Source organism: Diachasma alloeum, unplaced genomic scaffold (assembly GCF_001412515.2).
Source record: "Diachasma alloeum isolate Michigan unplaced genomic scaffold, Dall2.0 Dall_scaffold_00786, whole genome shotgun sequence".
In the NCBI taxonomy this organism is placed as follows: Eukaryota; Metazoa; Arthropoda; class Insecta; order Hymenoptera; family Braconidae; genus Diachasma; species Diachasma alloeum.
The window spans coordinates 200,341-215,675 of NW_021680916.1; the positions used below are offsets into that span (position 1 = coordinate 200,341).

The window sequence follows — 15,335 nt, forward strand, 5'->3', positions numbered from 1 at the left end:
TAGGACAAGTATTGACAGACGGCAGCTGACGATGCTACTGTTATTCGACTTCAGCAAGGCATTCGATTCCGTTAGTCATGTCTTGCTGCTGCGGAAACTGTTAGGCTATGGCTTCTCAGCTTCTTCAGTGAGGTGGCTTGCATCATATCTGGTTGGTCGTTCGCAGGCTACACTAGGCGGGGCGAGTGGCTGTTCATCTTCCTGTCATCTGACCAGAGGAGTTCCGCAGGGATCTGTTGTAGGTCCTGTGCTATTCCTCCTGTTCATTAATGATATCGGTGTAAACTTAGGGCCTGGAGTCCGGCATCTGATCTCAAAAGCCATCATTTTTTACTCTAATATCTTCGTTAACGATATCTATTCCTTACCTGATTTGTCTGTCAACGTTGGTGGCTCTGCAATTCCATTTGATACTTCCGTGCGCAGCGTGGGAGTGGTTCTCGATAACAAGCTCTCTTGGAATTCATATGTGTTGTAATGTCACTCATCATTATTATTTTAAGCTGATGAAGGGAGCTCACGCTATTATCTTTACTTAGGCTGATGGAAGGAGCCTACCCTGCTCGCCTTTTTTAGAGTTAGGCTTCTGCACCAAGCTATCCTGAGAAGGACAGACTTCGGTTTGAACTGCTCCTTAGTTGGGATGTATCCCTCAAGCCCCTCCACCAACAACAAAGTCCTGCAGTTCCCGGGATGGGTGTTGGTGTGTGTGTGTGTTTGTGTGTGTGTGTGTGTTTTTTTTTTAGAGGTTTAGGAAAATCTACAAAAGATTCTGGTAAAGTGATGGTAAAAACCAGATCTGGGATTTTTACCCAGTAAAAACCCTGTTTTCTTCTTTCTACCTCTAATCGTTCGTACCCATGTCCCTCGTGGCACCACCGTTAGGTATTACTTCACGAGGGGGGCTTTAGCTATTTGCTCTTACTCATGCATTTCTACTTTATGTAGGTCCTCCTGCCTCACTAAGATGTTATGTGTGGATAGAAGGTCCCAAAAAGAGATTTATCACCTATGTCGCGGCTTTGCGTGCTCGTTCCTCGGTTCTGAGCTCCTTCAGGACGTTCGTCGCGAAGTCACTCGTCGCGTCCCAGGCTGCCCGTGATGACAGCATACTATACTTTCCACCAGATTCTCAGGTGACAGTTCCTTTCCGAGCTCTGTCTCCCAGGTGCTCCGGATGTCACTGTAACGGGGGCATCTGAAAAACACATGCTCCGCATTTTCTGCAACTCCTGTGCAGGTGAAACATTCTGGGGAATCTTCATGCTAGAATTTGAAGAGGTATTCTCGGAAACATCCGTGCCCTGAAAGCATTTGACACAGATAATAGTTTATTTCTCCATGAGTTCGACTTACCCACGCGGCTACGTGTGGAATTAGACAATAGGTCGATCTTCCCTTGGTCGAATTCGTCCACTTCTCCTCCCATCGGTTTAAACTGTGACGCCTCTCCTCAGCTGCCAGTTCTTCGATGCCTATCATTTTCGATGCGAGCGATCGTTTGCGCCTATACAGCGATCGTCGCTCCTCAGCCAGAACCTCAATGGACAACATTCCTGCGATGACACATACCGCGTCTTGAGAAACCGTCCGAAATGCACTCGCAACTCGAAGAGCACCAAGTCGATAGACTGGTGCGATCTTGCGTCACGCTTCCTACAGCTGTAATACATCTCCCCAAATGGGAATTGCATATGTGAGCACCGAAGTCATCACTGAAGACAACAGTGCTCGTCTTCTTTGCTTGGGTCCCCCAATATTGCGCATGAGACGAGACAAGGTGGATCTCACACCAGATGCTTTGGTCCCCACATGCTCCGCTTGCTGCTTGAAGTTCAGTCGTGCATCGATCATCACCCCTAGGTATCGGATGAATGGCTGGGAGGTGATTTCACAAGACCCGACTGTCAGCGTGATTGTCTCGATCTTCTTCCTGCTGGTGATCAATACGGCTTCTGTCTTCTGTTCCGCTAGGTTCAGTCCAACAGAATCCATCCAGCAGCGGATCGTCTCGAACGTTGAAAACACGTTTCACGTCTTCCAGGTCCTTCCCGACAATGACCACCGTCACGTCATCCGCAAATGCCACCAACTTGGTCCGCCGAGGCATGCTCAACTTCAGCAGCCCATCGTACATGATGTTCCACAAGAGAGGACTCAGTACTGACCCTTGGGGTACTCCTCCTGTCACCTTGTACTTCCTGGGACCGGACTCAGTGTCGCACTTTAGGACCCTTCCGCTGAAATAGCTGCTGACCATTCTCTGCAGGTATCCTGGTACATTCAATTTGTCAAGATCCTCCATAATGCAGTCCCACCTGGCTGAATTGAAAGCGTTCTTGATATCTAGCGTCACCACTAAACAGTACTCCTTGGTACCATTTAGCCACCGTTCTCCTGCAATCGCTTCCCTCGCGGTTTCGACGACAAGGTTGATGGCATCGAGTGTGGATCGGCCTTTCCGGAAACCATACTGACTGTTGGCGAGGATGGGTTCCGCTGCAGCCTCTATCCTCTGGTGAATAATATGCTCGAGAATCTTACCCGCAGTATCGAGCATACAAAGAGGACGATAGGATGAAGGTTCGTCCGGTGATTTATTCCCCTTTGGGAGCAATACCAGTCTCTGCTGCTTTCAGACGGCAGGGAAGATGCCTTCTGTGAGGCACTCGGTGTAGACATCTAAGAATTGTTCTGGTATCGTGTGAATGGCCAGTTTCAACGCGACATTTGGAATTCCATCCAGTCCAGGAGCCTTGGAGTTTCCCACTCTTTGCAGGACTCCATCAACTCCTCCCTGGTGATCTTCGGAACAATTTCTCCTTCCCATTGTTCAGTATTGCGGCAAGATTCTGGTTGACCCGGAAACAGCGTCTTCACAATTTTGTTCAAGAGCACCGGGCACGATGGTGATGGTATTGATTGACTTTTAAGTCGTGTCATCACCACCTTGTACGGCCTCCCCCATGGATCGTTCTCTACCTCGCTGAGGAGCTCGCTCCAGCATTGTCTCTTGCTGTACTTGATGGCTTTGCTGAGCTTCCGCCGTGCCTTCTTGTACTGCATCTCTAGTCTCTGGAAGTTAGGACTATTCCTACCACGCTGAGATGACCTCCTAGCTGCGTTACACTCCTTCCGCAATACAGCGATGGTATCATTCCACCAGTACACAGGTGGGTATCGATTCGTTGTTCTTTTCCTCATCATAGTGGCGTCACAAGCTTTGCTCACTTTCCTCATAATATCCTGTGCCTTCGCAGTCGTGTTTACCCCAGCAATAGGATGGCCGTCTAATGCCACCGAATATAAGCCCGGATCGAATGTGCTCACTCGCCAGCCAATGCTGTTGGTTTTCTTCGCTGTTAATGCGACTTTCTGGTCAGAACATATCTCCCAGAGTATTGCTCGGTGGTCACTCGCCGTGTAGATATTGCTTACGCTCCACTAGTAGTTTCTCTTGGCGAGAGCACCACTCACGAAGGTAAGGTCCACAGTTGAGCTCTTCTCTCCTTTCACGAAAGTCGGTTCGTCGCCAGTATTCAGCAGGACCACGTCTAACGATGACATAGCTTCTAACAAAGCTTGTCCTCTGGCGTTTGTCCCCTTACTTCCCCAATCAACTGCCCAGGCATTGAAGTCCCCGGCTATTGCCACGGGAAAGCGCTGCTTCGCATCCTCGGTCAGTCTGTCTAGGAAGTCCGTGAACTCATCAAAGGAAAGACTTGGCGGGGCGTAACAGCTGTAAAAGTGAATTCCATCAACCTTGGCCTTTATGAAGCCCTCTTGTGCGTTATCTCCTGTGATGTTCTGGAAAGAACGATCCCCACAAGCCCAGATTACCGCCTTCCCANTGTGTGGGTAAATGGGTCCGCGAAATTTGCCGTTAACGATTTCTCATGAACCAATGATGCGGTCGAGGTCATATATGACGCAATCGAAGCGTCTCCACCTAACTTGGACCTGCTTAGATTTTGGAAAAAATCGATCCGGTGGTTCTCCAGTTTTTCCAGGAAAACAAGTTTTTTTTCCAAGAAAATACATGAACCGGAAAGTTGTTGGTTCGATCCGTCAAGGGTCATACCCATTGCGTTTTGCAGCATCGTACGACGCGTGATGAATTAGTCGCACTTAAAATTTCAGCGCGCTTCAACGCGCGACCAACACAGGTTCTACTAGTTTATATATTGAATTCTTCAGCTGCGGTATCAGCTACGTAGGGGCCGTGACTTTGACGCTTCACGATTGAAGTGATGAGAATCCACAAAACTTATATTTACTAAGTTGATGAGTCGTGATTATTGATAACCTGCAGCAATTTATCCATCCTGTACCTCGACCAAATGCAGATTGAAACGACTCAGGCGGTTATTCCAATGTACACCGGAAGGCCCAGATTGAGATTGACCCTTATCAATACGCATACCTACGAAAAGTCCACATCCAACTCATGTACGTTAGAGGCACTTTGAGGTACACGTCAAATCCAGGCTAGGTGACCCTCCCTCCCACCAGTTAAACGTTAGGTACATGTTGAATGCTCGTTAGAGACACTTCAAGGCACACGTTAAGTACATGCTAAAGTGTGAACGTTAGGTACCCAAAGCGTCTATATACCGCCAACGTACATGTTACGTGCACTTGAATGAAACTAAGGTACACGTTAAGTGCACGTTAAAGATACTTCAAGGTACACCTCAAATCCACGCTAAAGTGTGAAATTTAAGTACCCAAATCATCCCTATGCTTCTAACGCATACGTTACGTGCACGTTAGTGAAATTTTGAGATACACGTGCAGAGCACGTTAAAGACACTTCAAGATACACGTCAAATCCACGCTGAAGTGTGAACCTTAAGTACCCAAATCGTCCATATGCCTCTAACGCACACGTTACGTGCACGTTAGTGAGACTTCAAGGCACACGTTATGTGCACGTTAACGTGTGAACTTTAGATGCGCACATCGTCCATATGCCTCTAACGCACCTGTTACGTGCACGTTAGTGAAACTTACGTTAAGTGTACGTTAGAGATTGTAACGTGACATATTCGTATAGGGGTTAAAAATGCCTATTACCTTCGCCCTTCTTCCCCTTCATCTAGTTAAACTCAAAAATGCAAAAATCTATGAGCGCGAGGCAATTTTTAGCCGGAATTACTAAACCGGAGGAATCTACAAAACAAATTCTAATTAATTCAAAAACCTCAAAAATTTACTCGGAAAGGGAGAAAACTAGATTTCTGGGGAAAGGTAACGGTCCTTGGTTCGCTCAGTGTGCTAGGTTGTGGAGAGAGGGGTGGATTTCAGGTGGAGACGGGTATTGGGTGGTCAAAACTACCAAAAAAAGAGCAGAAATCGACATCGTTCTTACGTGTTTCACCATTGAAATATGAATAATTAATAATAGACATGATTTTCTCTTCGCATTGATCTCACAAAAAAATGGTTTATAACAATAACTGATTAAATAACAAATACCGGCTCGGAAATAATATTTTAAGGCTTACTATATAGTCCGAAAGTAATATTTCGATTAACTCGACCGTAGGTGAGGTCATCAAATCCCTCACACAATAATGTAAAAATAAAATTATCGATCAATCCCGAAATACTCGAGAATGTCGAGAAATGAAGGGACGGTATGCGAATCCCCATGAGAGTGAGAGAGAAAAAAATCTAAACCCAGCGATATACGTATGGCATATTGCGGGAAAGTAAAAACTCCCTAAAACTGAACTCGCCTTAGCGGAAATTCGGTAGAGTAAATTTTCAAAAACCCATAGCCAACTTGCTCGCAAAAGTCTAGCGAAGCCTATGAAACCAAAATCATAATTTTGGGATCATTGGGAGCCACTCCAGATTGAGTTATATCCGGAGGGAAATTTAAACGGGGGAACGCTTACGGAAAGCGATAGTCACCACTTGTCGGCGCGTAAGAGGGTTACCGCGAGGGGAAAAACTCTACGCAATTTATACGTAGGGAAAATAGAGATACTGCTCGCCATAGGAGCGAGGTAGAAGCAAATAGCCCACGTCGAAAATCGTCCGATTTCGACTGGGAAACGACGCAGGAATTCCACTACCGAACAAACACACTCGCTGAACCCAAAAATCATCTCAAAAGATGATTGGGGTAAACCGGAAGGGGGGGAGAACTCGCAACCGACCCGATTTGGGTGGGATATCCGATGCAAAATCGGAAGGACCCGTGGATAAATATCCGGGATAAGGGATAATGCCAAATTCGGACCAACAAATATAACTAAAGGGGGGTGATCAACCACTACACGTGGCTGAAGGCCACGCGAGGGATACCGCCATGAAGGGGAAACGACGCCATTTAAAAATGGCTCGATATTAGGGGAAAAATACCAGAAAACTCACTGTCTTTCGGTTTTTGAGGGTCCTTTTCCCTTTTCGGACCATCCTGGATCCTTACTGCTTCTTTGCAGGCACAATAATCCGTACAGACACAACCACGTCGTATGGACACAGAAATTCGCACGCGACTAGGTGTTTGGGACGGTCAACGCGGAACTAACTGCCCTGGGTCAGTGTCACGGGCACCAACCGCAGCGCAAATTCCGGCCAACAGAGGCGGGCTCTGATTGGCGGAGATTTTAGCACATCAATCCGGGGGTTTAATGGCGCCGACGAATGCTTTCGGGAAATTCAAACGCGAAAAAAATACTCAACTCTGATTGTTCTGTATGTAACTTTATAAAATAGACTAATGATTAATCTGGGCAGAAGCGGTGGACGTTCGGAAAATTACCGTGGATTTTTGGTGCTTCCTACGGGTCGGTTCTCCTGGATTCACGGGGTTAAAAGACCAATAGTCCCAACTAATTCTCTTAACTTTCCAAAACTCTAAGCAACCTGGATATTCAGGGGATACAAAGGTTGCACTTGTTCCACGTGACCTTCCACCGAAAAACTGAAACGTAACCAGTTAACCACCGGAAAATCGATCATTATTTGGAGCGCCGGCATTTCAGCCGGACCTAAACGATTGACCGTAAGATTAACAATAGGGTGGTTCCCATAAAGGTTATAGGATGACTCTAAAATTTGGCACTTCTTCACGATAACCCTATGAGCCCTCAAAAACGCGTGATTTCAGATCTTTATTAGTCAAAAACGAAACCAAACCGCAAAATTACTAAACGGAAGCGCGAAGCAACTAAAAATAACTCCGCTTAAACGGAAAAACACGACTCGATTATCCCAGGCATAATCGGAAACATGACCACACCGGAGTGGGAAGCAAAACCCTAATTTCTCTTTCTCTCTCTCTACTCACGATCCGTTTCCGAATGTCGCCGGAGGTGGATGTTCTCAGGTCCTGGTGGTATCTCTAACGAACATCTCCACATGTTCGTTACACGATATTCTAACGTACACCTCAGCTCCATGCTAAAATGTGAACGTTAAGTATCCAAATGGTCGATATGGGACACTCCATGTCAACTCAGCCACACCGGATTTTTTTTGTCTGGGAAAAATCATTGAGTAGGTGCATTTTGAACTACTACATATAGCCAGTAATCATGCAAAATTTCATTGCCCTGCCACTTTTTGTTTCTGAGATAATCATTACGAAACTTGAAATTCTCAAAAAATCATTACTTCTGAATGGAGCATCCGGTTTTGATAAATAAAAAAATAAAATTTTCGTTTTTTCTCATACTTCAAGATGAAAAATACTTCAGAGCCGTCAAGAAGCTTCTAGACCAGTTTTTCGAGAATGTTTCGCGTTTTCATTTTTTTTTCACTCTAGGGCCGCTCGATATTCGATCAAAATATTTTTTTTATGATAGAGGATGTCTTTATATGATACGAAAAAATACGCCATAATAAAAGAGCGAAGCAATGCAGTGGAAAAAATTTTTTTTTCTCGAAATTTTGGGGTTTTTCAGTTTTTAGTGGAGATCATCGGTTTTTTTCAAAGAAATCAGTCTGTCAACTATTATTCTTTGTTCATATATGATGGCAAAGAGTACGCCATCATGTAAGAGAGAAAGAATGCTTCGAAAAAAATGTTTCTTCGAAATTTTTACGTTTGTCTGTCGTTTAGGAGAGTTGCATTATTGTTACTGAAAAAGAGATTTGTCAATAGATATTTTCTATTCTGCTGGATAGAATAGACTATTGGTACGACTATAAATCTTTTCTCAACAACACACTATGGTTTCCACTAATGAAAAATTATGGGAAAAAAACAATTTTTATTCTTCTACAACGACAACATTTTATATTTTTGTTATGCCCCAAAAGTGGAGCATAATTATGCAACTTATTTCACAATATGCCAATATAAGTGACACACATTGTGAAATCCAAATATAATATTAAGTAATTATTAAACAATTGGGAATATACGTGCAATCATGTATCACGTATATTCGCAATTAAAAGTAAGCCAGTGGAACTCGCATCAGCAGTTTCCACTGGGCTCATTCGCATGGTGTTATGATTACACCATGCAGATATGAGGTAATGACCACGACGTCATGGGCTCTCGATTAAATAAATACTCGAGAGACCATTGTCTCGGGGCCAGTAACTCGACTCTCATCGCGGTTCACCTGATACCTTCCGTATCAGTCTGAACACTTGATGGGTATCTAAAAAGTAAGAAATTAAATAAAGAATATTATTATAGTATTCGTTCGTGAGTGTCTTAATCTTCCAAATTACCGAACCCAACCGCTCGGGACACTAACATTTTGGTGGCAGCGTTATTTATTTTTGGAAGCAGACGGAGGCCTGATCAACCATCGTCTTATCGCGCAGCGACGAAGAAAAAGTAATATTCACAAATCTTTCCACCCGGGGGAAGACTGGCTGTACCGGGTTATTGACGCGATAGTCGAATTTTTAATTTCGACCCTTCCCTGGGGTTGTAAGGCCCAGGTATACTCCGTGGTACGTCAATGAAATCTCCTGTACGGCAACTAACGACGTGTAACCCGAAAGCTGCAGAATTAAAAGTCTAAAGGAACGGGATTGTAAATCAATTAATCACAATTCACTTAAACTCACTATATGTATAAAAAGAACAAAAAAAATATTAACAAACTGAATACTCAAAGTTGAGGATTCTACTGAATGAATAAAAAATAACGGATATTTGAATAAGATCAGAACTAAATGTTGTGTCTTTTCTCTTTGGAATCTGAAGGAGAACTGTTTCTAAGTCTAACATAATGTAAAAAGTGAGGGTAAAGAGGGTTGTTCTTCTGTAGAGAGAGGGTATTAAAAATTTTCTTATTGGTGAAAAGTTAAGAGAAGGCGTGAAACTATTGAGTGGTCTGCAGAGCAGACCCAAAATACTGTGGGTCCTTTGTTGAGGACGGAAAGACAAAAAAAAAACGGAGAGTCAAAAGGACCTCTTTGTATGAGTTTTATTGCTTTCACATGTTTAGAAAAAGTGTTGTTGAAGCATACGTCTGTAAGAAAAACAGATTTGACTGTGAAGCAGTTGACAAGGGTTTAGAAAACTAAAATTTCAAGTGTTTCTTTTTTTTTTATGACTCTACTTGGGAAATTTGACTAAACTGAATTTTTCTATGTGGTCTTTGTTAGGGAGGAAAATTTATGGCTTTTAACGGTCGTTTTTTGGTGTATTTTAACATTCTCGACCGAACACGCTCCCCTTTTTGATAGATTACTCCTTAATCGATCAACAACACCAATTAATAGGTTTCTTAGCAAACTAATAATAATAATATTGCGGAATTTTCTAAAATTTAACTTGTTAGAATCGATTGAACTAGAGTAATGTTCTTAATAAATTATGGAAAATATCTTATGTGAATTAAAATAAGGCAGTAAAGATTAATGATTTTTCACTAAGAATTTAACATTAATTAATGACATGAAACTAATATCTATGGATCACTTAATGTCTTTAGCATTGTCCTTTTGATTATTTTGATCATTTAATAAGGGCGAAAGTCTACGAACGTTTCTTTCTAATTCACCCTTAGCCGTTTTCACTTTAACTATGCGAACTGTACCATCACTCCCTGGGTAAACCTGGATGACTCGACCTAGAGACCACTGTCGAGGCGGTAAGTTGTCTTCCCTCAAAATAACTACTGTGCCATCTTGAATATCGTGGCTCCCTTGGTTCCACTTTTGTCTGAGTGTCTGCTCATTCAGGTATTCCTTATACCACCTTCTCCAAAACTCTTGCTGCTTCTTCTGGATCAATTCCCAAGCTGACAATCGATTGTCAGGTGTCTCGCTGAAATCTGGTTCTGGCAAGCTCATTAATGAATCGCCAGTAAGGAAATGACCAGGAGTAAGAACAATTAAATCATTAGGGTCGGTGGATATAGGAGTGAGAGGACGGGAGTTTAAAATTGCTTCGATCTCGATCACAAGAGTGTTAAATTGCTCTAAGGTAACTAAATCATCACAAATGCGTTTTAAGTGGTGTTTGAAAGATTTGACACCAGCTTCCCAAAGTCCTCCAAAGTGGGGCGACAAGGGTGGGATAAAGTGCCAGGTGATTCCTTGGTCTGCTAAATGCTTATGTATTTTATCATTATGTTCCTTTGATTGGAGAAAAGAATACAACTCTTTGATCTCGTTACTGGCTCCGATGAAATTGCTGCCGTTATCCGAATGAATATTTCTTGGTTTTCCTCGGCGAGCGACGAAACGTTTTAGGGCTGCAATGAAACCCTCGGTAGTCAGGTCAGTAACTACCTCTAGATGAACGGCCTTGACCACAAAGCATACAAAGACAGCGACCCATACTTTAACTCGATTTCTGTTACGGTGCTTCTTTTCTTTTACATAAAAAGGACCGCAATAATCGACTCCCACGTTGCTAAAGGGCTTAGCTTCTGTCACTCTAGCAGTAGAAAGATTGCTCATCATATAGTCACTCTTTGGAGGGTTGGCTCTGATGCAGGTGACACAGTTTTGAATAACCTTGCGTACCTGGTGACGTCCGTCAACTAGCCAATATTTCCTTCGAAGAGCATATAAAGTAGTCTGAACTCCAGAGTGATGATTTGTAAGGTGTTCATTTCTAATGAGTAAAGTGGTTACATGATGTCCCTTTGGAATTAACATGGGATGTTTTTGGTCGTAAGGAATAGAAGCTTTCTTCAAACGTCCTGCGACACGTAGTAAGCCATCTTTACCAAGAAAGAGATCCAGTTTTCTCAATCTATGATTATGTGGTAATCTTTTATTTTTTCTTATTTCCTTCATCTCCACTGAAAATGTTGACTCTTGTAAAACCTTAATAATTTGGTAGTTCGCTTGAATTAATTCAAAAGCAGAAAGTGGACCTTTTAATTTATTCTTGAAACGTAAACCAATAGCAAATAATCTCCGAAGATGTCCGATTGATGAATACCGTAAAATGTACGGTATATCGCAATTAGCTTTCTTCACCTTTTCCGCTGGTTTTATTTCAGAGGTAGTCTCAGTTTCTTTTACATTCTCTGAATCAGTGAGTAGGCATTGAGTTTTTCGCATTTCAGGGATTTCAGGTAGAATTGTGAGTTCACTTTTTGGCCAGGTGTCTTCGTTTTCTGAGAGCCAGGCTGGTCCAAACTTCCAATTTAATTCGTCAGTGAACTCACTGGGGAATAAGCCTCGCGAAATATGATCTGCAGGATTGTCTTTGGTTCTGACGTGTCGCCATTCAGCACCATCTGTTTTCTTCTGTATGCCAGCGACTCGATTAGCCACGAAAACTAATAATTTATGAGGAGACGTCTTGATCCAATGCAAAGCTATCATTGAGTCAGACCAAAATATGATTCGATGCAACTCATATGTGATAGCTTGCTTGACGGCTACATAAAGATCGGATAATAATAATGCTGAGCATAGCTCCAAGCGAGCGATTACAGGAGGTTTGATTGGAGCAACGCGATATTTTGAACAGAGGAGTCGTGTTTGTGTTTTTCCTTGAATGTCTGTTGAACGTAGATAAATGCACGCTCCGTATCCTTTCAAGCTGGCATCACAAAACCCATGCAGCTGTATTTCTGTAGCTTCAGAAATGATCACCTTTCGATCAAAGGACAAATCATTCAAATCAATTAATTGACTGGCATACGTTCTCCATTCTGTAAGAATGCTAAGAGGAATGGCGTCGTCCCAACCCAATTTTTCGATCCACAAACGATGGAGTATCATTCTCCCCTTGATAATCACAGGACCAAGAAATCCTAGAGGATCGAATATTTTTGAAACCTCTGATAACATCGTTCGTTTAGTGACTTTAGCAGTAATTGGAATTGGCTTCACAGTGTAGACAATCGCATCTCTAGCTGAGTCCCAGTGAAGACCCAAAGTCTTAATTGTTGAGTCATGGGACATATTGAGTTTTAAATTTACACTTTCTTCCGGTAATCCGTATAGAAGTCTTGGATCATTGGAAGCCCATTGGCGTAGATTTAACTGTCCTTTTTGTAACAATGCGGTTACTTCATCCCGCAGCTGTAGTGCTTCCTCGAATGTATCAGCGCCTGATAAGAAGTCATCGACATATGAATTTCGTTTCAAAATGTTTGAGGCATTGGGAAACTCGAGACTTTCATCATCGGCCAATTGGTGTACACAACGGATTGCTAAATATGGGGCTGAGGAAAGACCAAATGTAACTATATTTAATTGAAATATTTTCTCATTTCCATCAGTATCTTTCCACCAAATCCGTTGATACTTCCGATCTTCTTCACGGACATAAAACTGCCGATACATTTTTTCTATGTCAGCTGTAATCACGTACTGATGCGTGAGGAAACGGGTCAGTAAGGAAAATATGTCGTCTTGTATTGTGGGCCCAACCATAAGTGTGTCATTGAGGGATAAAGAATTCTCCCCTTTGGCTGATCCATCGAATACGACCCGAACCTTTGTAGTGAGGCTCGTTTCCTTTACGACGGCGTGGTGTGGCAGGTAGAAACCTTTTTCTGCTTGGGCATCTTCTAGCGTTTCCGACATGTGACCCAGGTCAATATATTCTTGCATTACTGCAGTGTACTGTTTTTCTAGTTCGGGGTTACGCTGAAATTTTCTCAATAATGATTTGAATCGTTTCCTTGCCGATTCACGAGAATTTCCCAAATCAGCTTCTTTGCCATTGAACGGTAGGGCTACGATATATCGCCCGTTTACATCACGAGTGATATGCTTCTTAAAATGTTCTTCACAGGCTTGTTCCTCCTTGGACCAATGTTTTGTTGTTTGAAAGTCATCCATTTCCCAAAAGTTTTTTAATTCCGTTTCAATGGAAGTGATGTACGTCTGGACTGGATATTTCTCGGTGGGTGAATTTGCAGACAACTTGCTTCCTCCGATGATCCAACCGAAACGAGTCTCTTGAAGAATTAAATCTGGGTCATCGGGGCCATTTAACTGAATTTGACCTTGGCAAATTGAGGCGAGTGTCGTACCCACACTGAGAAGAATATCAACAGGTGCTGGTTGATCGAAGGTTGGATCTGCTAACTGCAAATGCTTTGGGATACCTAGATTATTCCGATTTATTGACTGCATGGGGAATAATTTACCAATCATTGGGACAGTTAAAAAACTGAGTGTCCTGGCATATCCATTCAGTCTGGAATTAATAGTTGCTGTGACCACATAGTTTGTTGAGCAATCGGTATTAATCAGTGTTTCGATTGGGAGCTCTAATTTCTCCAGTGGTAATTTTAATTTGTTTGCCAAACTTTCTGTCATGAAATTGGAGCTTGCTCCAGTATCTAAGATGGCACGGCAACGTATAGGTCTTTTGGCATCATTCAGAACGTTTAAGACTGCGGTAACGATGACGTCTCTATTAGGAAGAGAGGCGACAAGAACTGATACAGCAGATGTATCTGAGGCAGTGGTCGGCTCTAGTCATGCCGACGATGCCTGGAAGTTTTTCAAATCTTCGCCCTGTAAATGAACTAGGGCATTGTGTCGTTTTTGGCAGGTTGAACATGGGACTGCCTTGCAAAAACGAGTTTTATGATCATTACGGAAACAATTCAAGCATAATTAAGAATTCCGGGCCGTCTGGATTCGATCTGGAACACTTAATGCAAGAAATTTCTCACATTTATCGAGTGCATGTTGCTCTTTACATTTTGGACAGTTTTTTGCGTCTGTTCCAGTGAGCATCGATTGAACCCTTTGTCCATTGTTCCCTTTATTGTTTCCATTTTTTGATTTATTTTGAGAAGTGCTTGGAGAAGCACTGTGATTCCCTCTTGAAATCCTAGTGGAAGTGAGATGAGTTGCTTGTTCCCTCAGAAATTTTAAAAGGTCTTCATAATCTGGGATTTTATTACCCTGTTTTGACCTGTTCCATTCTCTCTCGGTGTCCTTGTCCATCCTTCTCATGATAATGTGAGAAATAAGGGTATTCCAATTTTCAACCTTTTCACCTAGTGCTTTCATGGCAAGAATCTGAGTCTGGATATGATTAATTAATTTTCGAATTTCTTCGGGAGAACTATTCTTCATTACTGGAGTGTCATAAAGGAGGTCACAGTGGCGAAAAACTAGAATGTACTCGACATTATAAGTGGAGTCGAATAAATCCCATGCAACTGCATAATTTTCGTCAGTTGTCTGGAATGCACTGATCATTTTTTCGGCTTCTCCTGTGAGTGTTCTCTTAAAATAATCGAATCGTTGGGAATCTGATAAGCCCTCACGATCATGAATGAATTTACGGAACCAGTCTCTATAGGGACGAAAGTTCTCTAATTTTCCATCAAATTTTTTAACCTCTACTTTTGGAAGTGAAGAGAGGTAATCTGTTGGTTTTGCACACGAAGTCGATGAGCTGGTGCGTTCTGCTGAGCTAGTCTGACCCATTATAGTGGCTTCGCGATTGGGCTCTTTAAATTTTCTGATTAGTACTTGCATATCCTCATAATCAAACCTGATATTCTCTGACTCTTCACTATGATTCACATTGGGTTCTAGTGTTGTAAGCTCGTGTTCAATGTTTGCTAGATTATTCAATTCTTCATCGATTTTCACTAAATGGCGATCAATCATACTTGGATCTGCGTAAACTCCAGATTTTTCTAAGTAATTTGTCAGCCTAGTAATTCTGCCTTTGAGTTGACCGCGATTTTGGATGAGAACGGCACGTCTAGCCTTCTGAGCTTCAGTTAATTCAACCATTGTGAATGAGGGGTGAAAGAATTAAGGAGACAATTGAAAGGGAATGAGGACTGACGATTCAGGAATTTAGTGAGCTTACCGTTGTGTTGTCTCTGGATATATCGAAGGTAGGTGGATGCGATGTAGCTATCTCAGCTCCCCAGTTATCCGTGACTGCGGTTTGCTCCTCA

General features: G+C 42.6%; 1 protein-coding gene across 1 annotated transcript; it reads right to left on the reverse strand.

Moving 5' to 3' along the window:
* Window positions 1-9,900: 9,900 nt before the first annotated feature.
* On the reverse strand, window positions 9,901-15,165 carry LOC107044737. Its single transcript, XM_015266748.1, has 2 exons — window positions 14,319-15,165; window positions 9,901-13,616 (listed from the first exon to the last, which is right to left on the reverse strand). Exons 1-2 carry the CDS (start codon window positions 15,163-15,165, stop codon window positions 9,901-9,903), a joined length of 4,563 nt encoding a protein of 1,520 aa, XP_015122234.1.
* Between the last annotated feature and the right edge of the window lie 170 nt (window positions 15,166-15,335).